The 19,281-nt window shown below is 45.1% G+C and overlaps 1 protein-coding gene across 1 annotated transcript in view; it reads right to left on the bottom strand.

Annotated features, from left to right (window-relative positions):
• Positions 1-206: 206 nt before the first annotated feature.
• Positions 207-19,281, bottom strand: part of TAOK1 (TAO kinase 1) — a 137,704-nt gene continuing 118,629 nt past the window's right edge. Inside the window, exons 16-21 of the mRNA XM_040338555.1 lie at positions 19,109-19,237; positions 17,197-17,400; positions 14,768-15,007; positions 6,059-6,271; positions 3,307-3,489; positions 207-1,729 (exon numbers count right to left, since the gene is read on the bottom strand). Of these exons, the coding sequence (XP_040194489.1) occupies positions 1,268-1,729; positions 3,307-3,489; positions 6,059-6,271; positions 14,768-15,007; positions 17,197-17,400; positions 19,109-19,237 (1,431 nt within the window). The 3' untranslated portion in view covers positions 207-1,267. The remainder of the gene's footprint in view (positions 1,730-3,306; positions 3,490-6,058; positions 6,272-14,767; positions 15,008-17,196; positions 17,401-19,108; positions 19,238-19,281) is intronic.

Genomic DNA, 19,281 nt, shown 5'->3' with positions numbered 1-19,281 from the left:
CAGCTGAACATGTGGCATGACATCACTGATGTCTTGTGCTGAAAGAACTCAAAAGTACTAATACAAGAAAATAGGTAATTTGACAGCTGCTGGCTGTAACAGGAATGCCCCTTAGCAGGACACCTACCAGTGCAATGGCAACCAGAGAACAAAATGGATGGCTGTTTGTGGCAAAATCAAGATATGTAAATTCAAAACTAGATTAAGAAAAAAATAAATTAAAAGTGGCATTAAACAAAGCTTTACTGCTAGTCTCTTGTACCTGCTGGGAAGTTCTCGCATATAGAAAGCATGACACCCATAAAAATAAACCAATACAATAGCACAAATGCTGTCTGCAAACAATGCTGAAATATATTCCCCATACTAAGCACGCCAATAAAGTCCAAAAAAGATAATCGCTGCGCTCCAGCCAGGTACATCAGAATGCAACAAAAAGCTGCAACTTAAATCCGCAGATTACTCAGCCATTTCCTTTGACACGTGGCACACACTGATTGCCAATATTCTGTGGTAGCCTTGAATAGACACAAAAGTGCAGACAGTTTTCGCATTGAAAAGATATACAAGTAAGAAGGTAGTGCTGGTTTGCGTTAACCACATTAACATGCACGGTTAATGCAGAATACTTTGAAAAAATCCCTGTTAACCAGCACATTCTTCAAACAATAGAACCTGATTAGAACGTTTTTGGCCTAACTGCAGATAACGTAGTTTGATAAGCAAGAATATTTGAACCTATTCAGTGATGGCTATGACATTTGTAAGATAACAGATTACTAAAAACCCATATGGGTTAATCACTCACACAACAGAAATAAAAAAAATTAAAAAAAACGTAATGACTTCATGAGTTAGAAAAGACAATGCCCTAAAGGAGTGTAGTGGTGGACATTTAGAGCCAGGGAATGTACCAAGTGCTCACGGTATAGATACACTTTCCAAATATAAACCTGCGTGTCTTGCTTTGTAGGAGTAATGCAGCCTTACCAAACACTTTCAAACTATAGCCACCTTCAACACAAAACCACATACTTCACTTTCTTCCTCCCTCTCACTTATCTGTATTATAAACCCAGCAGCCAATGCAATCATACACTAGATACACACGTACATCAAACCCTGTACAAACTGATTAAAATACAGCATGTGTAGGAAGCCTTATTTTTGCAGCTGCTCAGTACCATTGAGGAAGCTGCTGTGAGGACATCTCTAGGCAGTTTGTGTTGAATGGTCAAAAGAAATGGCCATTAAGTTCTTCTTGCAGTTATGTATAAGACATGTGTGAACCATTGGATATCTGTGAAGTAACACTTGTGCTCCTGCTCATTCCCTGCTCTGTCCGTCCCCCAGAAGCTGTCCGCCTCAGAGCCTGGGGGCTGTTGCGGACCCCCATTGTACTACCACGAGGGACACCTTGCACAGACCCCGAGGGATGACCCCATGGTTGGGGCCCACCTTGCATTGGGTGACCCCAGGCTTGTGGTGGGCCTCCCATAGGGTGACCCCAATGAGGTCCAGGGCCTCCAGTGGGATTGTGGGACCAGCCAGAAGCTCCCGGGTAGCTGTGGCTGAACGCCTCGGGGGAGAGATTAGAAAGTATCATGTTGCTAAATCCTAGTCTCATGCTTTCAGAGTCAAATGCTTCTATTTCACGAGCTTGACGTTCAAGGAGGCTTCGTATTCGCTCGGTTCTCTCATTCTGAAGAGCCAGCATCTCTTCTTCAATCTAGAAAAAAAAAAAGCATCAAACCAAGTAATATTTTTAGAATATGCACAAAGGTACACAAACTTTTTTCTAGAACGTCTCATGCATAACTGCCGGCATACATTTACATTTCATGCACCACTGTCATTTACTGAACTTCACAGACTGTAAAATGGAAAACTGTAAATGTGGCATGCGAGAACATTTGGGCACCTTTCTATTTCACTGGTTTCAACGGTTTTAAATGCTTATTACAAGTTTAAACTGCCTAAACAGCTTATTAGTCCTTAATCAAGTCATGTGAAAACAATTCAGGAGTTTAATTCTCTGTTCCTTGAAATGTCTTAGGTTGTTGTGCTTACATCCAACAGGCATGAATTTATCTACACAGTGAGCATCTGAAAATAAAGATGAGCAACTTTAAAAAAAAGAAGGGGATATTTTAATGTTTCTTCCTGTGATTTCTATTTGGAATTCCCAAAACAGAAGTTATTCGTCAATGTCAGGCATGTAGAAACAAAATCTAGATTTGCAGCAAAGGACCTCTAGAAACGTATCTGTCACAGCAGCAGTTGTTGCTGTATAACACCGCTTGCAAAAACATAGCCTGCATGGTACAGCCAAAAAAAGGAGGACTTAAAACAGAACTACCTCTTTTGGGTGGAGCTCTGCTTTAAGGTCCCATCACTTGCTCAAGGCAAGCACCAGCTAGCAGGGGGAATGCAGAGAAAGAGGAGGATGACACACCTCACCAAGCTCTGCTTGCTTGCAGCTGGAGACAGGTACTACAAAGCAAAGCAGCCTTCTCCTTGCTAGCTGCACTGCTGCAAAGCCATGTGCCAGGGAAGGAGGGGTCCTATCTGACATTGCAGCTAGTGTTAAAGGGCACCTAGGGAGATGAGATAAAATAACTTTATTTACTTTGTCCCATCAGAAACCCAATAATCTAACATAACAGATAAATCCTTGAAGTAGGAAACAGCAAGTTAAGTATTTTGCAACCAACTACAATTCAAATAACACATCAAAGGTTTATTTGCTGCATGTAGGGCAGCCTATTCAAATGAATGGATTGCCCTTTGTTTGAAGCACACGACCTGCAAAAACATGAGCATATGCGTGAAACATAACAGTGTGAATGGGGGTTATGTTGGTTCTCTGCAGAAATGGTTTTCAACTAATTTCCCTTAGAAAAACCTCAAAAACACTGACTAGAAATTACCATTCTATGTGAATTAGGATATAAAAGAAAACAAAAAACCGCCATAATAAAAACTGCACATACCCTTTCCCTTTAATACTAAAAATTGGGCTTAAATAGCCACAAGATTATCATTAACAGGCCAGCCTGGATCTCGTCTATAGCAGCAGAAAAACTCATGGCTGACCACACTCTTTTGAAAGCTTTTTTTATTAAATAATTTGGCCTTTAAAATATAAACAGCCAATATTAACAACTATGACTGCGTAGGAAACTACTTCAAAGAACATCTTACAATGGTCAGATTATGCCTGCAAATGTGAACACCTTAAAATAAATAAATAAAAAAAATGAAAAACTTTTGCAATGCTGGGACTCATTACAACCTTCCACGTACCTTCTGTTCAAGAAGTGCCCTGCGTAGAGAGACCCTTTGTTCCAGTTCACGCAGTTCTCGATCATGTTGAGCTTCTGCCTGCATCTTAATTTTGCTCTGATAAGCATTTAGTAGCTCCAGTTCTTGTTGCAGCTGCATCTTCAAAACCTGGCACTCCGCTTCCTGGGCCTCATCCAGTCGCAGCTGAAAGACAAGGTGAAAAGGTTTATCCAAACAGTACCAGTCTCCTATGCCCAATGCACAGCGTTTACCTCAACGCATCACTGATGCACATGGGAACCCTGTCTAACGTGACAGTCACCAGTAATGGTAAAAAAAAAAAAAGAAGAGAAAAAAACAAGCAGAACAAAGGATGGGTACTATGGTTTTCAACACCACAGTTTTCAGGAAAAACAATCCTTTAACCACTTAAGACCCAGACCATTATGCAGGTTAGGGACCTTGCCCCTTTTTGTGATTCGGCACTGCGTCGCTTTAACTGACCATCGTGTGACGTGGCTCCCAAACAAAATTGGTGTCCTTTTTTTTCCCCCCACAAATAGAGCTTTTTTTTTGGTGGTATTTGATCACCTTTGCGGGTTTTATTTTTTGCGCTATAAACAAAAATAGAGCGACAATTTTGAAAAAAATTCAATATTTTTAACTTTTTGCTATAATAAATATCCCCCAAAAATATATAAAAATAGTTTAGGCCGATACGCATTCTTCTACCTATTTTTGGTAAAAAAAAAAAAAAATGCAATAAGCGTTTATCGATTGGTTTGCGCAACATTTATAGCGTTTACAAAATAGGGGATAGTTTTATGGCATTTTTATAAAAATTTTTTTTTTTTTTTTTTTTGCTACCAATGGCGGCGATCAGTGATTTTTTTCGTGACTGCGACATTATGGCGGACACATCGGACAATTTTGACACATTTTTGGGACCATTGTCATTTTCACAGCGAAAAGTGCTATACAAATGCACTGATTACTGTGAAAATGACAAGGCAGCGAAGGAGTTAACCACTAGAGGGCACTGTAGGGGTTAAGTGCGACCTCATGTGTGTTTCTAACTGTAGGGGGGCGGGGCTGGACATGTGACGTCAGTGATAGTCGTTCCCTATATCAGGGAACAGACGATCACTGACATTGCTACAGTGAAGAACGGGGAAGGTGTGTTTACACACACACACCTTTTCCCGTTCTTCAGCTAATATGACCGATTTGGGAGACCGGCGGTGATCCGGTCCGCAAACGCGCTCACGGAGCTTCAGCTATGAGTAAATACTGAGGTTAGTGTGAAACGCGTCAGCTGTCCTAGGTTCCGTTGCTGTGACTTGTAGTGCCTGTTTCCATTTTTTTTACATTAAAAGTTACGTTGGATTGGAGTGCGGCTGTCCTGATCATCTTTTGTTCTTATTTGCTCACAGAGCTTCGGACCGGGTCGAGTGCGACCCACTCCTGGGCTCCTAAAGGGGACGTGTATATGTATACGCCCTTGTGCCCAGCCGTGCCATTCTGCCGACGTATATCGGTCCTTAAGTGGTTAAGGGGACTGTGCATTTTTACAATCTCATCAAAATTTTAAAGTCACATCAAGCATATAAACAAAAAATGTGATGGGAGGCTTAAACATTACAGCAGAGGTTCTCAACCTGGGGGTCGGGACCCCCTTGGGGGTCGAATGATGATTTGCCAGGGGTCACCAAATCCTGGCCTGTTTCTGAAGCCCACACCGCTCTCCCAGCCTTTACTCGGCCACCCAGTTGGGCTGTTCCTAGAGCCCGCGGCCACCCACTCAGCCTCTTTGCAGCCGCCCATTCAGTTCAGGGCATGGCTGGGGGGCAGTAGACTAGAGATCCGCTGACTGGTGAGGATTGTGAGGTGAGACAGGCTGGAGGAGACCCCATCTCCTGATTTTTAGCATAGGTGTCACTGCTGCGAGACACCACTGTAGTACGGGTTCCAGGCTACGAAAATAATTTTACTGTTAGGGGTCCCCACAATTTGTGAAATGTTATCAAGGGGTCACGACACTGGAAAGGTTGAGAACCACTGCATTACAGTCAAACTAGTCGGAGGTTAACCCAGTTAATGTTGACTTTTAAGAATACAAGACAAGTCAGCTGTAAAATGACAATGGCAGTTGGTATTCTGCAGCAACATTGTAAAGTGTCAATGTGGAATGGGTCTCTGTTTCTAAAGCCTGCCCATGAATCACATTATCAATGTAACCCAGTAATTAAAAATGGGTGGGGTATGCATATTAAAGTCCTGATAGGTTCCTGTGTGCAATAGAGGATGTCCAGCCACTGACACAATTGGAATTGGCTGCCTTTAATCAGGAATGATGTGCCAAAAAGGTTTTTTTTTTTTTACAAAATGCAATCATCACATTAATCTGTGCCAATGAATTCCCTATACACAGCTGAGGCAGGGTCAGGAGCAAAACCTTGGGCAGGGACGGGGCATGTACCATTGTCAATTGCGGGTCCTTTACAGATCATGGGCAATTTACCACAGTCAAGTTCTGCATGTGCAACACACACAATAATAAAAAAAAAAAAAAAAAAAACAATTAAAATGTATTGACCAAGAACAAAGTCATCCTTTTCTAAGCAATAATGGAAGAGCAACACAGCACATCACGGAAATTAAGTGCCACGTGAAAAAAATCCTTGCAAATATTTAAAGGATTTTGCAGAAAATTCAGCAACACTTAACATTTACCCTTTACTTTCTTGAGCTGCAAGCAACTCTTCGCACTTACTGCTTGTGTGGACAACATTTCATTAATGCTATGGTCATACTGCTCAGCTAGAATAGCCAGCTTGCGAGTCTGTTCTTCTTTCAGCCGCTTCAGAACAGCTTTGTGTTCGTTCTTTGGTGTCGTTTCCAAGAGGTGGTTCCGCAATGCTTTATACTGCCGTGTCTGGATCTTGCAAGTGTCCTGGAACTGCTTCTTTATCTGCAACTCTTTAGACTGAACACACATTAAAAGAATACGTTAAACCGATACAGAAAAAAAAAATACTAAACAGAAAATATATCTTAACGTGATACTAAACACACACTGCTCAATATACATTATCCCTTCTCTTTCTGTATGTAGATGATGGCACTCTATTTTATTAACCACTTGCCCACCACTAGCCGCAGATGTACTGCGGCAAGGTGGCTCAGCTGCGCAAATTACTGTACCGGTGATTCATGCACTAGTAAACAAAGCAGATCTCCGTTCTGTCAGGGGATGACACTGATATCCGTCTTCCTGCTAAGCAGGAAGATAGATCTTTGAGTTTCCCCAGATTGCCCCTGATGTTAACCCCTTTTCTGGCAGTGTCATTAGTACAATGTCAGAGCATTTTTTTTTTTTTTTTTTTTAAATTTTTTATTTATATACAGGGAAACATGGGGGTCCATGGGAGCCCCCGCAGCATTACAGACATCTGCAGAATACATAGGGCAAAACAAGACATCAAAAGGCAGAACATAACATTAAAGACTGGGCAGTGTATCCATTACATAGCCAACTTAGCTTTCGTAACGACGAGGTCATTTATCCAATCCTCTAACTAGGGACATAATTACTTGCCACATGTCGTCATGATCCCTCCTTCCATTTTCCTCCCTTTGTCTGCCCGTGGTGTTTAACACGCACCTTCGATGTCTTACCAACCGCCCGGGTCCCATGGTCCCTTCTCCCTTACTTTTCACATTTGTGTATAGGATAGGGATAAACAGAGAAGGATGGAAACAAAGATTGAGAGCGAGTGCTCTCTGGTTTTATAGGTGGAGAGAGAGAGGGGGGAAAGAAAGGTAAAGGTATACAGGGTGGGGGTTGGGGGGGTTAGGTGGTGGGGGGGGGGGTTGTGAACATGGACAGCGCGTTTCATTCAGTAACTTCAAGGTCACCATCAACTAGCCTCCAACCAAGGCTCTTATAAGGAGACTGTTACAGACGAGATCAATGAAGTTCAGGTCGGGGCGTTCTCACCTCTCAAGGCAATACCTTCCTCGGAGTAGGAGAAGATATTCCAGATGCGCCAAGTGTTTGTGTAGGTTTCTTGCCTATCCTGACTCGTAAGGATAAGATCCTCCATCTTATTGATCTCGTCTATTTTCCTCAGCCACATGGCTATAGTCGGTGGAAGGGGCGATTTCCAGCGAACTGGAATGCAAGCCTTGGCGGCGTCCAATAGATGGCGAACAATTGATTTCTTGTACACCCGCGTTGGGGCGTCAGTCGCATGGAGAAGGAAGAACGCTGGGTCATTTGGGATTGTACGGTCCGAGAACTGTTGCGTGATCCGTCGCACCTCGCTCCAGAAATGTTGGAGGCGTGGGCAGGACCAAAAGACGTGCAACAGTGTGCCCTTTTCTTCCATGCAACGCCAACATCTGTCCGATGTCGCAGGGAAGATCTTGTGTAGTAGGTCTGGGGTTCTATACCACCCGGTTAGGATCTTGTAGTTGGTCTCATGTACTTTGGTGCATATAGAAGACGTATGTGTATGGGATAAAATTTTTTCTCTTTTTTTCTCCGAGAACGTGCATTTAAGCGCGTGTTCCCAATTTGTAAAGCATGGGAGGCGGTAATCGTTTTCCGGCAAAATCACCTGTTCGTGTGCAAGGGACAGTGCGTGTGGTAGGATCCCCGTCTCCGTGCACCATTCCTCCAGAATCGTGAGAGGTTGATCTGTCGCGGGGCGGGGGGGGCGTCAGGGTTCCCAAGAAGTGGCACAGCTGCTCAGCCCGGAAGAAGTCCAGGCAGTAAATTCCCCCCGGGTCCATTAACTCTGCCCTTGTTTTCCATCTGCCCGCCTCACTGAAATGGGATGCTTGATAAATACCCTGTGCTCTTAGTGCCTTAAATTTCCCGTCTCCTATCCCTGGCTCGAACAACGGGTTCCCTAGAATCGGGCGTAGTGACGATGTCCGAGAGCTCAGGTTAGTCCTTGTCAGAAGTCTTGCACAAACCGCAATGGTGTTGCCAATGAGCGGATGTCGCTTAATGTCCCCTCGTATGGCGTTGTGACCCCAGGGGGCACGTTGTAGCGGAACATCGCATTGGGCTTGCTCCAGTTTCGGCCACAACTTAACGTCCCCATGTCGGCACCAGTCAATTAGTCGGCACAATTGTGCCGCGTGATAATAAGCCTTGATATCAGGCATCGCAATGCCTCCCCGTCTTTTAGGTAGGGATATAATTTTCCTATGTATCCTGGGGTGTTTCCCCGCCCAAAGGAAAGTTTTAAAAGTCGTATACACTTGCTTAAAGTAATCTGTCGGGATGGTTATCGGGAGGGCTTGCAGTAGGTATAGAAATTTGGGTAGTATTGTCATTTTCAGTATGCTACATCTCCCAAACCACGAATGTAGTCCTTTGGTCCATGTCGTCAGTAGGCCCTGAATGGTCTTAAGGAGTGGAGGAAAGTTCAGTTTGTAGACTTGGGGCAATTTGGATGGTATGCGGGTTCCCAGATAGGTCAGTGCTTCGACCGTCCATTTTAGGCGGAACGCATTCTGGAGGTGGGAAAGTTGTTGTTGTGGTATACCTATGCCCATCGCTACCGACTTGCTCAAGTTAATTCTGAGGTTCGACAATTCCCCGTATCGCTCAAATTCTGCCATCAAATTGGGTAGGGAAGTCGTTGGGTCTGTTAGCGAGAATAGTAAGTCGTCCGCGTATGCCGAAATTTTGTATTGGACTTTATCCACCACCACTCCCCGAATCCCCGCGTTCAGTCGAATGTGGTTCAGAAAGGGCTCAAGCGATAGCGCGAACAACAGGGGTGATAGGGGACAGCCCTGTCTGGTTCCATTTGTGATGGCAAATGTCTCCGACAGGTTGCCATTTACCCTCACTTTCGCCGTCGGGTTGGAATACACCGCCTCAATCCAGCACTTCATTTTCTCGCCGATACCTACATGTTTCAAAGTAGAAAACATGAACTTCCAGTCTACTCGATCGAATGCCTTTTCGGCATCTGTGCTCACGAAGACGCAAGACGTCTTCGTGATGTTGGCAATATGCAGCAAGTTGAGGACTTTGATTGTGTTGTCTCTAGCCTCCCTCGTCGGGACGAATCCCACTTGGTCTAAGTGGACCAGTCCCGGGAGGTGTTGTTGCAGTCGCGTGGCAATGACTTTTGTAAAAAGCTTGAGGTCGACGTTTAATAGGGAGATCGGCCGGTAACTCGCGCACTGTCCCGGATCTTTCCCTTCTTTAGGGATCACCGCTATGTGTGCCTGAAGTGTAGAGTCGTGGAATTTTTTACCCGTGCCCAAGTTGTTAAAAAGGGAGACCATGCGTTCCCCAAGAGTTGGGAAGAGGGTCCTGTAGTACGGTGCAGTGAGACCGTCTGGGCCTGGAGCTTTCCCTGCCTTGGCTGTTTTCAGTGCCAGCTGAAGTTCCGACAAGGTAATCGGATCCTCCAAGAGAGTCCGCGCTTCTGTCGGCAGAGTTGGCATAAGGGAGGATGTTATGTAGTCTACTGTCCGGTTTGGGTCCTCAGGTTTGGGGGGTATGTTATACAACTTCTCATAGAAGGATCTAAATTCCTGGGATATCTGATGAGGTAGTGTCTGTTTGGGACCTCTAGCTGAGGAGATATGTGGAATGTATGACGCTAGGGTTTGTGTGCGAAGGGCTCGGGCCAGCATCTTCCCACATTTATTCCCTGATTCATATATTCTCTGTCTGCACACCTGCAGAGCCGCCTTAGCTTTGTGATGTAGCAGATCCGTGACCTGCCTCCGTACTACATCAAGTTCCGAGCTCGAATTTCCTATGGGGGCTTGTTTGTGTCCTAACTCTAGCTTCTGTAGTTTCTGAAGCAGGGCCGTCAGTTGTTCAGTCCTCTGCTTTTTTAGTCTAGCCCCATGTTTAATTAGTATCCCACGAACTACCGCTTTGTGCGCCTCCCAGACTATGGCAGGATCGCTGTCCTCCGTGCTATTTGTTTGAAAGTAATGTCCAATTTCTCTACCAACCTCCGTCAAGACGTCTGCATCATGTAATAAGCTTTCGTTCAGTCTCCAAGGGCGTTTCTGCGCTCCGTGGGTTTCCGAAAGGGCGTACGTCAACAGAATTGGGGCGTGGTCAGACCAGGTTATTGATTCAATGGTGGTATGCTTGACTGCGTGTAAGTGCTTATGGGGGATCAAAAAATAGTCGATTCTCGAGTATGATTTGTGGGGCCTGGAGTAGAACGTATAGTCCCTCTCCCCTGGGTGCATGAGTCTCCATACGTCTATGAGCTGTGAGGAGTGTATTGCCAGGGAAACGCAGCGTAGTGCCTCCCTCGAAAGTGAGGACACCCCTGTGGAGGTGTCCTCTGCGGGTGACAGTGCCATGTTCAGATCTCCTCCCACTATTAGCTGGCCAGTTCTAAAGTGCGTGAGTTTGTCTAGCGAGCGTTTCAGCCATCTGTCCTGGTGATCATTCGGGGCGTACAGGTTCGCCAATGTGACCCGTTCCGTCCCGATCAACCCCCGCAGGAAGAGACGTCGGCCTTCTTCGTCGGTCTCAATTTCCGCGGCTGACCAGGGAACTCTCGCAGAGATTAAAATGGAGACTCCTCGGGACTTCGCCCTGGTGTACGTTGAGTGGTACACCATAGGGTAGAACCTATTCTTCAGTATGGGCACACTGCTGTCTCTAAAATGCGTTTCTTGGAGCATAACGATGTCTGCCTTCAGACGTTTCATGTCATGAAGCAGCATCCTTCGCTTCTCCGGGGTATTCAGCCCCTTTGCGTTCAGCGAGACAATAGTAAGCGTGTCCATGTTCACGGGTGTAGGGAGGGAGGGGGGGGGGGGGGAGGGTTGGGTAGAAAAGAGTCAGAGAGTTTGGGTAAGCGAACCCGGTATAGTTAGAGTGAGATTTAGGAGGCCTGCACTAGTGTGTGCGGCAGAGAAAGAATTCTAACTGAGCTAAACTTAGCTGCAACGCTCACCAGTTAAGCACTGGTATACGAGCGTAGTCCTATGTGGGTGGTGGGATGTACAGAGCCGGGAAGCGAGACTCCCGGCCTTCCCACCCCCCACCGGCTACTCTAGACAGGTAAGAAACTAAACGGCATTTTACTGTAAGTAATCTGACTACAGAAATAAGGGGTCTAAGCAATTACAAAAACATGTAATTAAACCTCCATGCAGTGCAAACAGTGCAAACAGTGCGAGAAATACTAGCCAACATCTTGTAGTCATTATATGCCTACCAACTTCACTTGGCTGGTCCCCTGTGGAGGAAGAGCGACATATATAGCATGCATGCAACCAATTCCCCCTCACGGATGCATCTCCCCCCCTCATAATGGCTGGTAGGCATGCGAGTAGATGGCATTTCAATGGGCCCTCTCCCCCCTCCTCCCTCCACCACCCAACAGTAATAAAAGCCCAACATCGTTCCAGCTGGTCCGTGGTACCTCACAGGTCTCGTAGCGTTACATCAGGATAATCCCTGGTATTGGTCATTCCCGGGATATTAGTAATAGCACAGTCCTTGATCCCTCTGAGGCTTTAGCCCGCCGTCCCCCTCCCCGTCCTGCCCCCTCCCCGGCTCACCCCACCGGCCCTCCAAGTACAAGAAATCTTCTGGGGGTACCTCAGAGGTTCACACAGGTATCTAGGCCATTTCCTATCGGTCTCTCCGCACCCCTGCAACAGGTAACGTAGGAGAAGCGGGGGGGGGGGGTGCCTCTCACCTCTGTGGGGTGGCTGACCCGTTCCCATGGGGGATGCAGATCTCTCTCACTAACCTCTGTCCGGGGTCCCCCCTATCAGCCGAGTAGGGAACGTAGGGCAAAGTGCTCTGGGCCACCGGGTCTTGGAATAGGGCGTGGGTTGCAGGACGACAGTCCAGGGGCCTCGGCTCCACTATCTCCACAGCAGGGACCTTCAGTGAGCAGCCCGGTGATCGCCATCAGAGGGTGGACAGGAGGGTCGGGACAGGACCCCCCCAGAGGTACTACTTATCTCTGCTGGACTGCAACATGGCAACAAAAGGTGTGTGGTAGCGAGAGGACGGGGGGGGCACAGTGAATAACAGTGTGGCCTAAGGCCTACTCACGGCGTCCTCCTCCTGATGGGGCTCTGAGCCTTCTCCTTCCTCTTTGCTGACGGGGCTGCGCTGGTACTCGGTATTGAGAGGGGCCCGACCTGCCCGTCTGCCGCGGGAGGAGTTGTAGCCAGTCCGGTACCGGGAACTGATCTTCTTCCAAAAAGCGGAACAGCGCCGGCAGGTCCGCCCTGGTCTGGAGTGTGAATGCCTTGCCATCTTTCCTGAACGTTACCGCCAGGGGGTACCTCCATCGGTATGTGTAGCCGCCTCTCCTCGCCATTTCCAGGACAGGTCTCAGCATCGCCCGCCTCCTGAGGGTTGCTCCGGATAGGTCAGGTAGGATTTTGATTCTGGCGTCTTCTAGGGGCACTTCACCCTGGTCCCAAGCTCTGCGGAGAATGTCCTCCTTCTGCGTGTAGCGCAATAGTCTGCAGACTATGTCTCTAGGCCTTTCTGGGTCTCCGACCTGGGGCCCAGTGTTCTGTGCGCCCTGTCGACTTCCACGACCACCGTCGGATCCTCCAGCACCGTCCGGAACAGGGTCTGCACCGCCTGGTCCAGTTCCTCCACTCCCACCGCCTCCGGGATCCCCCGGAGCCGCAGATTATTGCGGCGGCTCCTGTCCTCGACCTCCTCCAAGTGTAACTGGAGCGATATGGCCGCGTCACGTTGTTGCTCTCCGGCTCTTTCCAGGTCCGCTACTCTGGCCTCTAGCGCTGTAACGGAGGATTCCCCTGTAGTTACCCTGTCCGTCAAGGCGGAGACATCCGCCCTCACCTCCTGGATATCTCTGCGGTGCGTCTCTTCCAGGCGAAGAATGAGGGCCTCAATGTCCGACCTCGTGGGGAGCGCCTGCAGGAGGGTCCGGATGTCAGGTTCCATCCGAGCGCCATCATTTTGCTGAGAGGGAGAGGCCATCTCCGTGGAAGGTAAGTCAAACAGTTCAGGTCCCCAGCACGTATCCGTTGGGGTCCCCAAGTCCGAGGTCCACTCACTGTAGCCCGGGGATTCCACAGGGTCTCCACGTGGTGAGCTGCGCGGGGCCGTCGCCTGGGCCCCGGGGGAAGCCCGGTGGCTCGGCCTGAAGTATTGCTGGATTTCGCCTGTAGCCACACCCGATCGGGTCACTCTGGTACCTGCTTTCCCCTTTCGTCTTTTGGCCGATTGCATGCCGATTTTTAGCAGTTTATAGCCGGTGAAGGGTGGTCCGGGCCGGGAGCTCTCAAAAGCTGCGACTTCACACGGCCATGCCCAGGCCACGCCCCCCGTCAGAGCATTTTTTAACACTGATCACTATAATGTCACTGGTTTTTTAAAAAAAAAAAAAAAGTGTCAAAAATGTCAGTTATTCGTCTGATCTGTTCCGCCACAATGTTGCAGTCCCGCTAAAAATTTCTGATCACTGCCAATAGCAGTAAAAAATAAAATAATGCTATAAATCAATTCACCCATTTTGTAGATGCTATAACTTTTGCGCAAACCAATCAATATATGCTTATTGGGATTCTTTGTTACCAAAAATAAATAGGAGAATACATATCGGCCTAAACGGATCGCACAATTGTCAGTTAAAGTAAGGCAGTGCTGCATCACAAAAAATGGCCTGGTGATTAAATAAAAAAATCCTTCCGGGTGGTTAAAAAAAAAACATGCAAGTACCTTTTATCTAATCAATATACAGCTATCACATGAGCCAGATCTTTCCTAGCCTGTCTGCAGGAAAACATAAGCAGGAGGAGCTTCTAGTTCTCTGCTGCTGGTCACATGTTTGGAATACAGAGTAAAAATAAATATAGAGCAATAAACAGTTTTAAAATGGTTATACAAATATATGTATTTGAGATGAAATCTTAATAATTTTTTGCCAACCAGTGTAAAAAAAACAAACAAAAAACACAACCCACAGTCTATTGTACAAAAGGAAGCCACTTGGTATCAACAGCTCAGCTTCAAACAAAGAAGGAACTTGGCAAATTAGACTTCCTCTAAGCACACACTAATACATGGTTGTAAAACCCAGCAAAGAGGGCATTCGTTTCCACTAACCCATGTTTTTAGGCGATTTGGAAGAGAACCAAAAGGAAAGTCAACAATGAATTAATATGCTACCACAAATAAGACATTTTAAAATTGAGCTCAGGTTGGAGTCGCTGTACTAACAATCCGATGTTCGTACATCGATCTCCCCTGCTGTTCTATTGTGTTCTGACAGGGGGACAACACCCACCAGAACACTCTGGGTCAGTACTCTCAGCTGATTGGCAGCCAGGCAGCAGACCCTTTTCAGTCATGCAGTACACACCGGCTGCAGTACACAGGGGCGGAATCTGACATTTTGAATATGTAAGTAGTTTGATTACAAATTGCCTGTGTAGCCCTACCCCAACTTTGTGCCAACCTAAACAAAGTTACCTTTAGACTCTTGGGTTGCTGCCGGACTTCCATGACATGTTTGCGCCTCAGTTCTCGCTCACGTCTTTTGTTGTATTCCAGCTGGTTTGTGAGTTCAGTTTGGTGTTGTAACTTAATAAGCTCACAACGCATTCTCTGTATAGTATTGAGATGCCGAAATTCTAGTTCCTGCATGGATTCATGCTGCCGTAGTAGCATGGCGTGCTCCAAATCCTTTTGTGTCTGCCTCTTGTTCAGTTCCTATTAAATAGAGAAAAAAAAAACATTGCCTTAACATGGCTGTAAACCTCAGACAAGAACTATGAACAAAGCATATCCCTCTATATATACACTTGTCTCAATCCAGAGCACCAAGTGATATTTCTGTCCGCTGCTTCTTTCCTCTGCTATCAGCATGAATCACGTCTGACAAGTTTTCCCAATACTAAGAGAAAAATGGTGACAGGGAGGGACCTCCAGCTGATTGAGAGCCTCAGCTCTGCTACTTTGTAAAGGGGGTGTGTCTCTTCCCTCCAATCAGCTCTCCTCACTGAGCTCTGCAGTGTGTGACTATAGCTCCCCGCTCCCCTTTCTCTGAACTCTCAGAAAGCTTTATAATTCAGCACTTTGAACAAATGTAGAGAAGAAAGGGCTGCAGATAAACAGGTAAAACTTATGTTGGTGGATTTGTATTATCTCTGTGTATCACCTGAGGCCAGTCACTTCATTGGGTATATGCAAGGTTTACAAGCACTTTAATTAAACCCTATTATATAATTACACTATATTACCTATGCATATACCAATGAAAAAATGTGTGTGGATTGATATGGGCCACAAGTATGAAACTGTTTAATAGGTCTGTTCTGCCCACAATAACCTATCATTGTGTAACCTTCAGAATAATCAAAAGAGAGAAGCGGACTTGCTATTACAGCTGAATTTTGTTTGACTTGGTTGGCAAAAATGTTTTTTTTTTTTTTTTTGCTAAACTTAAAGCTTTAACAAAAGTTTTGAAAATGCTTGTAAAAGCTTTCTGTACTCCAAGTTCCACATGAAGCCCATTGTGTACAATATCCTAAAGGGTAACTTAACTTTCATGGGAAAAAAATGGCAAATAAAAATAAATCTAGTGTAAACAAGAGCGACACACGTCATATTGTAATTGGATGTTATTATAAGTGATGTTTCCTTTTCAATCTGCAGCTCTGTAATTTTCTGTAAAATGTAATGCAATGTGGCAATTTGGAGGCGTTCTGTACACCATCAATGTATAGAACGCCCCCCTGAAATGGCATTTACTGTTTGTGTGATTGGCCGACTAATTTTCCCAGAAGTCTGCATTAAATATTATCATTGAAAGCGGAAATAAAAGAAAATACCAAAATTTGGGTTGTGCCCAGAAAAGTAAATAGGGGACACTAGTTCTGGTGGCTTGGGGGTCCCCAAGCATTCCCTGAATTTGCTATGGAACAGATGGAAAAAAAAATGAACCAACAGTGGTTACAACCCTCCCTTACTCGATCCCAAAAAAGTTTTGCCTATAGTTCTACTTAAAGGTACATCCCCTGCAATACAAATGTCATTTTTGGTAAGATACTCCAAAAAGGGAAATCACGTCTAAAGGGATACAGACCCTGCCACTTTCCTCATTACAGCCCTGCAGGTGCAACAGCTAAGTGATAAAAAGTCACTAACTTACAGATTCACCAAGAACATGGACACAGACAAAAAGCTATTTCTTCAGAACAGCAAAAGGTAGGAATCTGCAACAAAGCTTGTTAAAAATCCTTGCAATGTACATTGATCAACCAGAGGGGATTTTTTTTCCCACATGTATTTAAATATCCAACATGTTTTGCCTAGTCCTCTCCTATGAACAGGAACATAACCCACATGTCAAGCCTTGTGAAAGCTGTGATGCATTCTTCATATATTCCAATATAAACGTTGGTCCCATTCTAATACTGGCTTGTTAAAAATTTACCAATTCTTTCAATAGCTTTGAATACATTGACAGATTGTGTTTCAGTTACATTCTTGTTAGTAACCGTTCTTTTACTTTACTAAACACTCAAGTAAATTACTTATATGAACCCTTATACCAAAATAATTATAAATCTGTTCAGCTATCCTTGTGATGCCTACACACTTGCCATACTGCATAGCCATCGGGCCCCACTGCTACTTACTATTGCTGTTTTGGGTGTCAACTCCCCACTATACTATGAATTACATTACAATATGAAACTGTGTGCACTGCTACTCCTGCTAACCGACTAACAAAAACACCAAAAAGTCCCAGGGCCCAATTACATTTGCAGCAGTGTAAACTACAACAGAGCAAGATTGCTTGCATAGATTATAGGAAACAGGCAGTTATATTTTAAAAACGCATTAAACGGTTTTAGCCAAATGCCCCTGTAGTTCTGCTCAAAACGGCAACCTACTTCTCTAACTAGATCCTGTTCAAGATTATGTCTACTAAGCAGCATCCGCCTCTTGAACCGACGGCACTCCAGCTCTAGGTACTGCCTCTGACGTCGCAGAAGATTGGCTTCTTCCTCCGCTTGGAAATGCTGGAAATTTTCCTTCTGCTTGGATAGCCATTCCTGTTTCTCTTTCTTTGGAGTGCTCTGGTTTTCATTCAGCTCCTGGTGAGAAAACTTGTCAGCCATCATAACCACACAATACAATGAGTTTATGTTCATTTATTTTCAACATTTTAGTGCTCTTAACTTTGTACATACACATCCTCATCTTTTCATAGTTATTAACCTTCCACTTCCAGATCCTATTTTTCTTTTTTTTTTTTTTGCACAAATTAATTTCAGTAGCTACAAAAGCAGCATCTCCTGACTTTTAATAAACACTCACCTGTCCAAGCATCCAGTGCGGTCCTCACCCAGCCCGGTTCTTCACCGGTCTTTGGGTCCCTGACATGATTAAGCACTAGCTGTAAGTGCGAAACGCGTCGGCTATCCTGTATTCTGTTGGTTGCAGTGACTGTGTGTGTACAGTTGAATATTAAAGACAACTTTTTTAGGTATTTTGGAGTGCGGCCATCCAGTTTTTGTTCCTCATTTTGCTATGGGTCCCTGGCATGTTTACTGTGGCCAGCCGGCTGTTACTTCTTGTAGCTTTACAGCCAGCTGCCCATTGCAACTCCTCGCAGCATAACAGCCGGCTGCCCACTGCGCATGAGCTTTTTAAATAGCCCCACAGCCTTCGCGGACCTGTAATGTGTCACAGAAAACTGCAGGTGGGGGGTATGTGGGTGTTTGTTGGAGAAAGTCCTCTGGGACCACCTAGATGATCCAAAAAATGCTGCAAATATGGCAAAGGAGGAAGAGTAAAATTTCTCCTTTTGGGTGAAGATCTGCTTTAGGTCTAAAGATTACTTAAAGCAGGGGTCTCAAATTGGCTGCCCTCCAGCTGTTGCGAGACTACAAGTCCCATAAGGCATTGCAAGGCTGACAATTACAAGCTTGTAGTTTTGTAACAGCTGGAGGGCCACCAGTTTGAGACCCCCTGACTTAAAGCCTCCCAATTAATAATTTTTTTCTGAAAACAGAGACCCGGAAGAAAAATAAATGGTGGTAACTTCAATGTTTTAGGTCACATGATTTTGGTGCAACGGTTCATTAAGTTAAACATTTTAGTTAAAAATATGCATAAATTAATTGTGGGGCACACAAACATTTTACACATTTTTGGGGTAAAATATAAAAGATGAGGTTACATTAAGTAAACAGATAACACAACTGCTCAAGCCTTAAAATATTGTGTGCCTGTGAAAGCAGCAGCAATACTTTAAAAGCCCCCGATATGTCATCAGTGTAAAGCTAACCATACATAGGTGCCCCTGACGTTTGCATTTACATTCTTATTTGTGGATGGGAACAAAATCTTTTTGAAGCTAGGAAGGTTTAAGTGCAAGTACTATTTATCCCAACTAAACTTGTTTTTTTCAATTACATTGGGGGTCAAAAGTCTCATATGTGATCTTTTGTTACGATAGGTTCCCTTTATTGAGAATTCAGGTGTATTTTAGAACCCGGATGTATGAGGGGGGATACGTGGAAGTGTCTGTACAAAGCGTCACTTTGGAGTCCAGCTATCACTTTGCACAGCCGCCATGGCCGAGGAAAAAAGCTAACGAAGTGCAATCTCAAAAGACCTCTGATGTCTCTTTTATAAGAACAGCATCTTTGCAGTCCGATTCTTTTTTTATAGCATGTTTGCAGTATCTGACTAACATTTTATGTGCTGATTATTATATGTGGCCCCTCAATGACATCAAGTATTGCCACGGAGGCCTCCTATATGTAGTATAGTCACCACCACTGATGTAAAGCGTACCTCTTTTAGCTGTTCTTTGCGCAACTTATATTCACGTTTCTGTGACTCTAAGAAGCTATTCAGCTCTTTCTTCTGTTGAGCCTGAATGTGTTGCTGGAACTTCTTTTCTTCATTGGCCATCAGCTTTAACTGTTACAAAAATAGATGCATTAAATCAAATGGTGTCTTAAAGT

The sequence above is a fragment of the Rana temporaria genome, chromosome 2 (genome assembly GCF_905171775.1).
Source record: "Rana temporaria chromosome 2, aRanTem1.1, whole genome shotgun sequence".
In the NCBI taxonomy this organism is placed as follows: Eukaryota; Metazoa; Chordata; class Amphibia; order Anura; family Ranidae; genus Rana; species Rana temporaria.
This window is presented reverse-complemented; position numbering and strand designations above follow the sequence as displayed.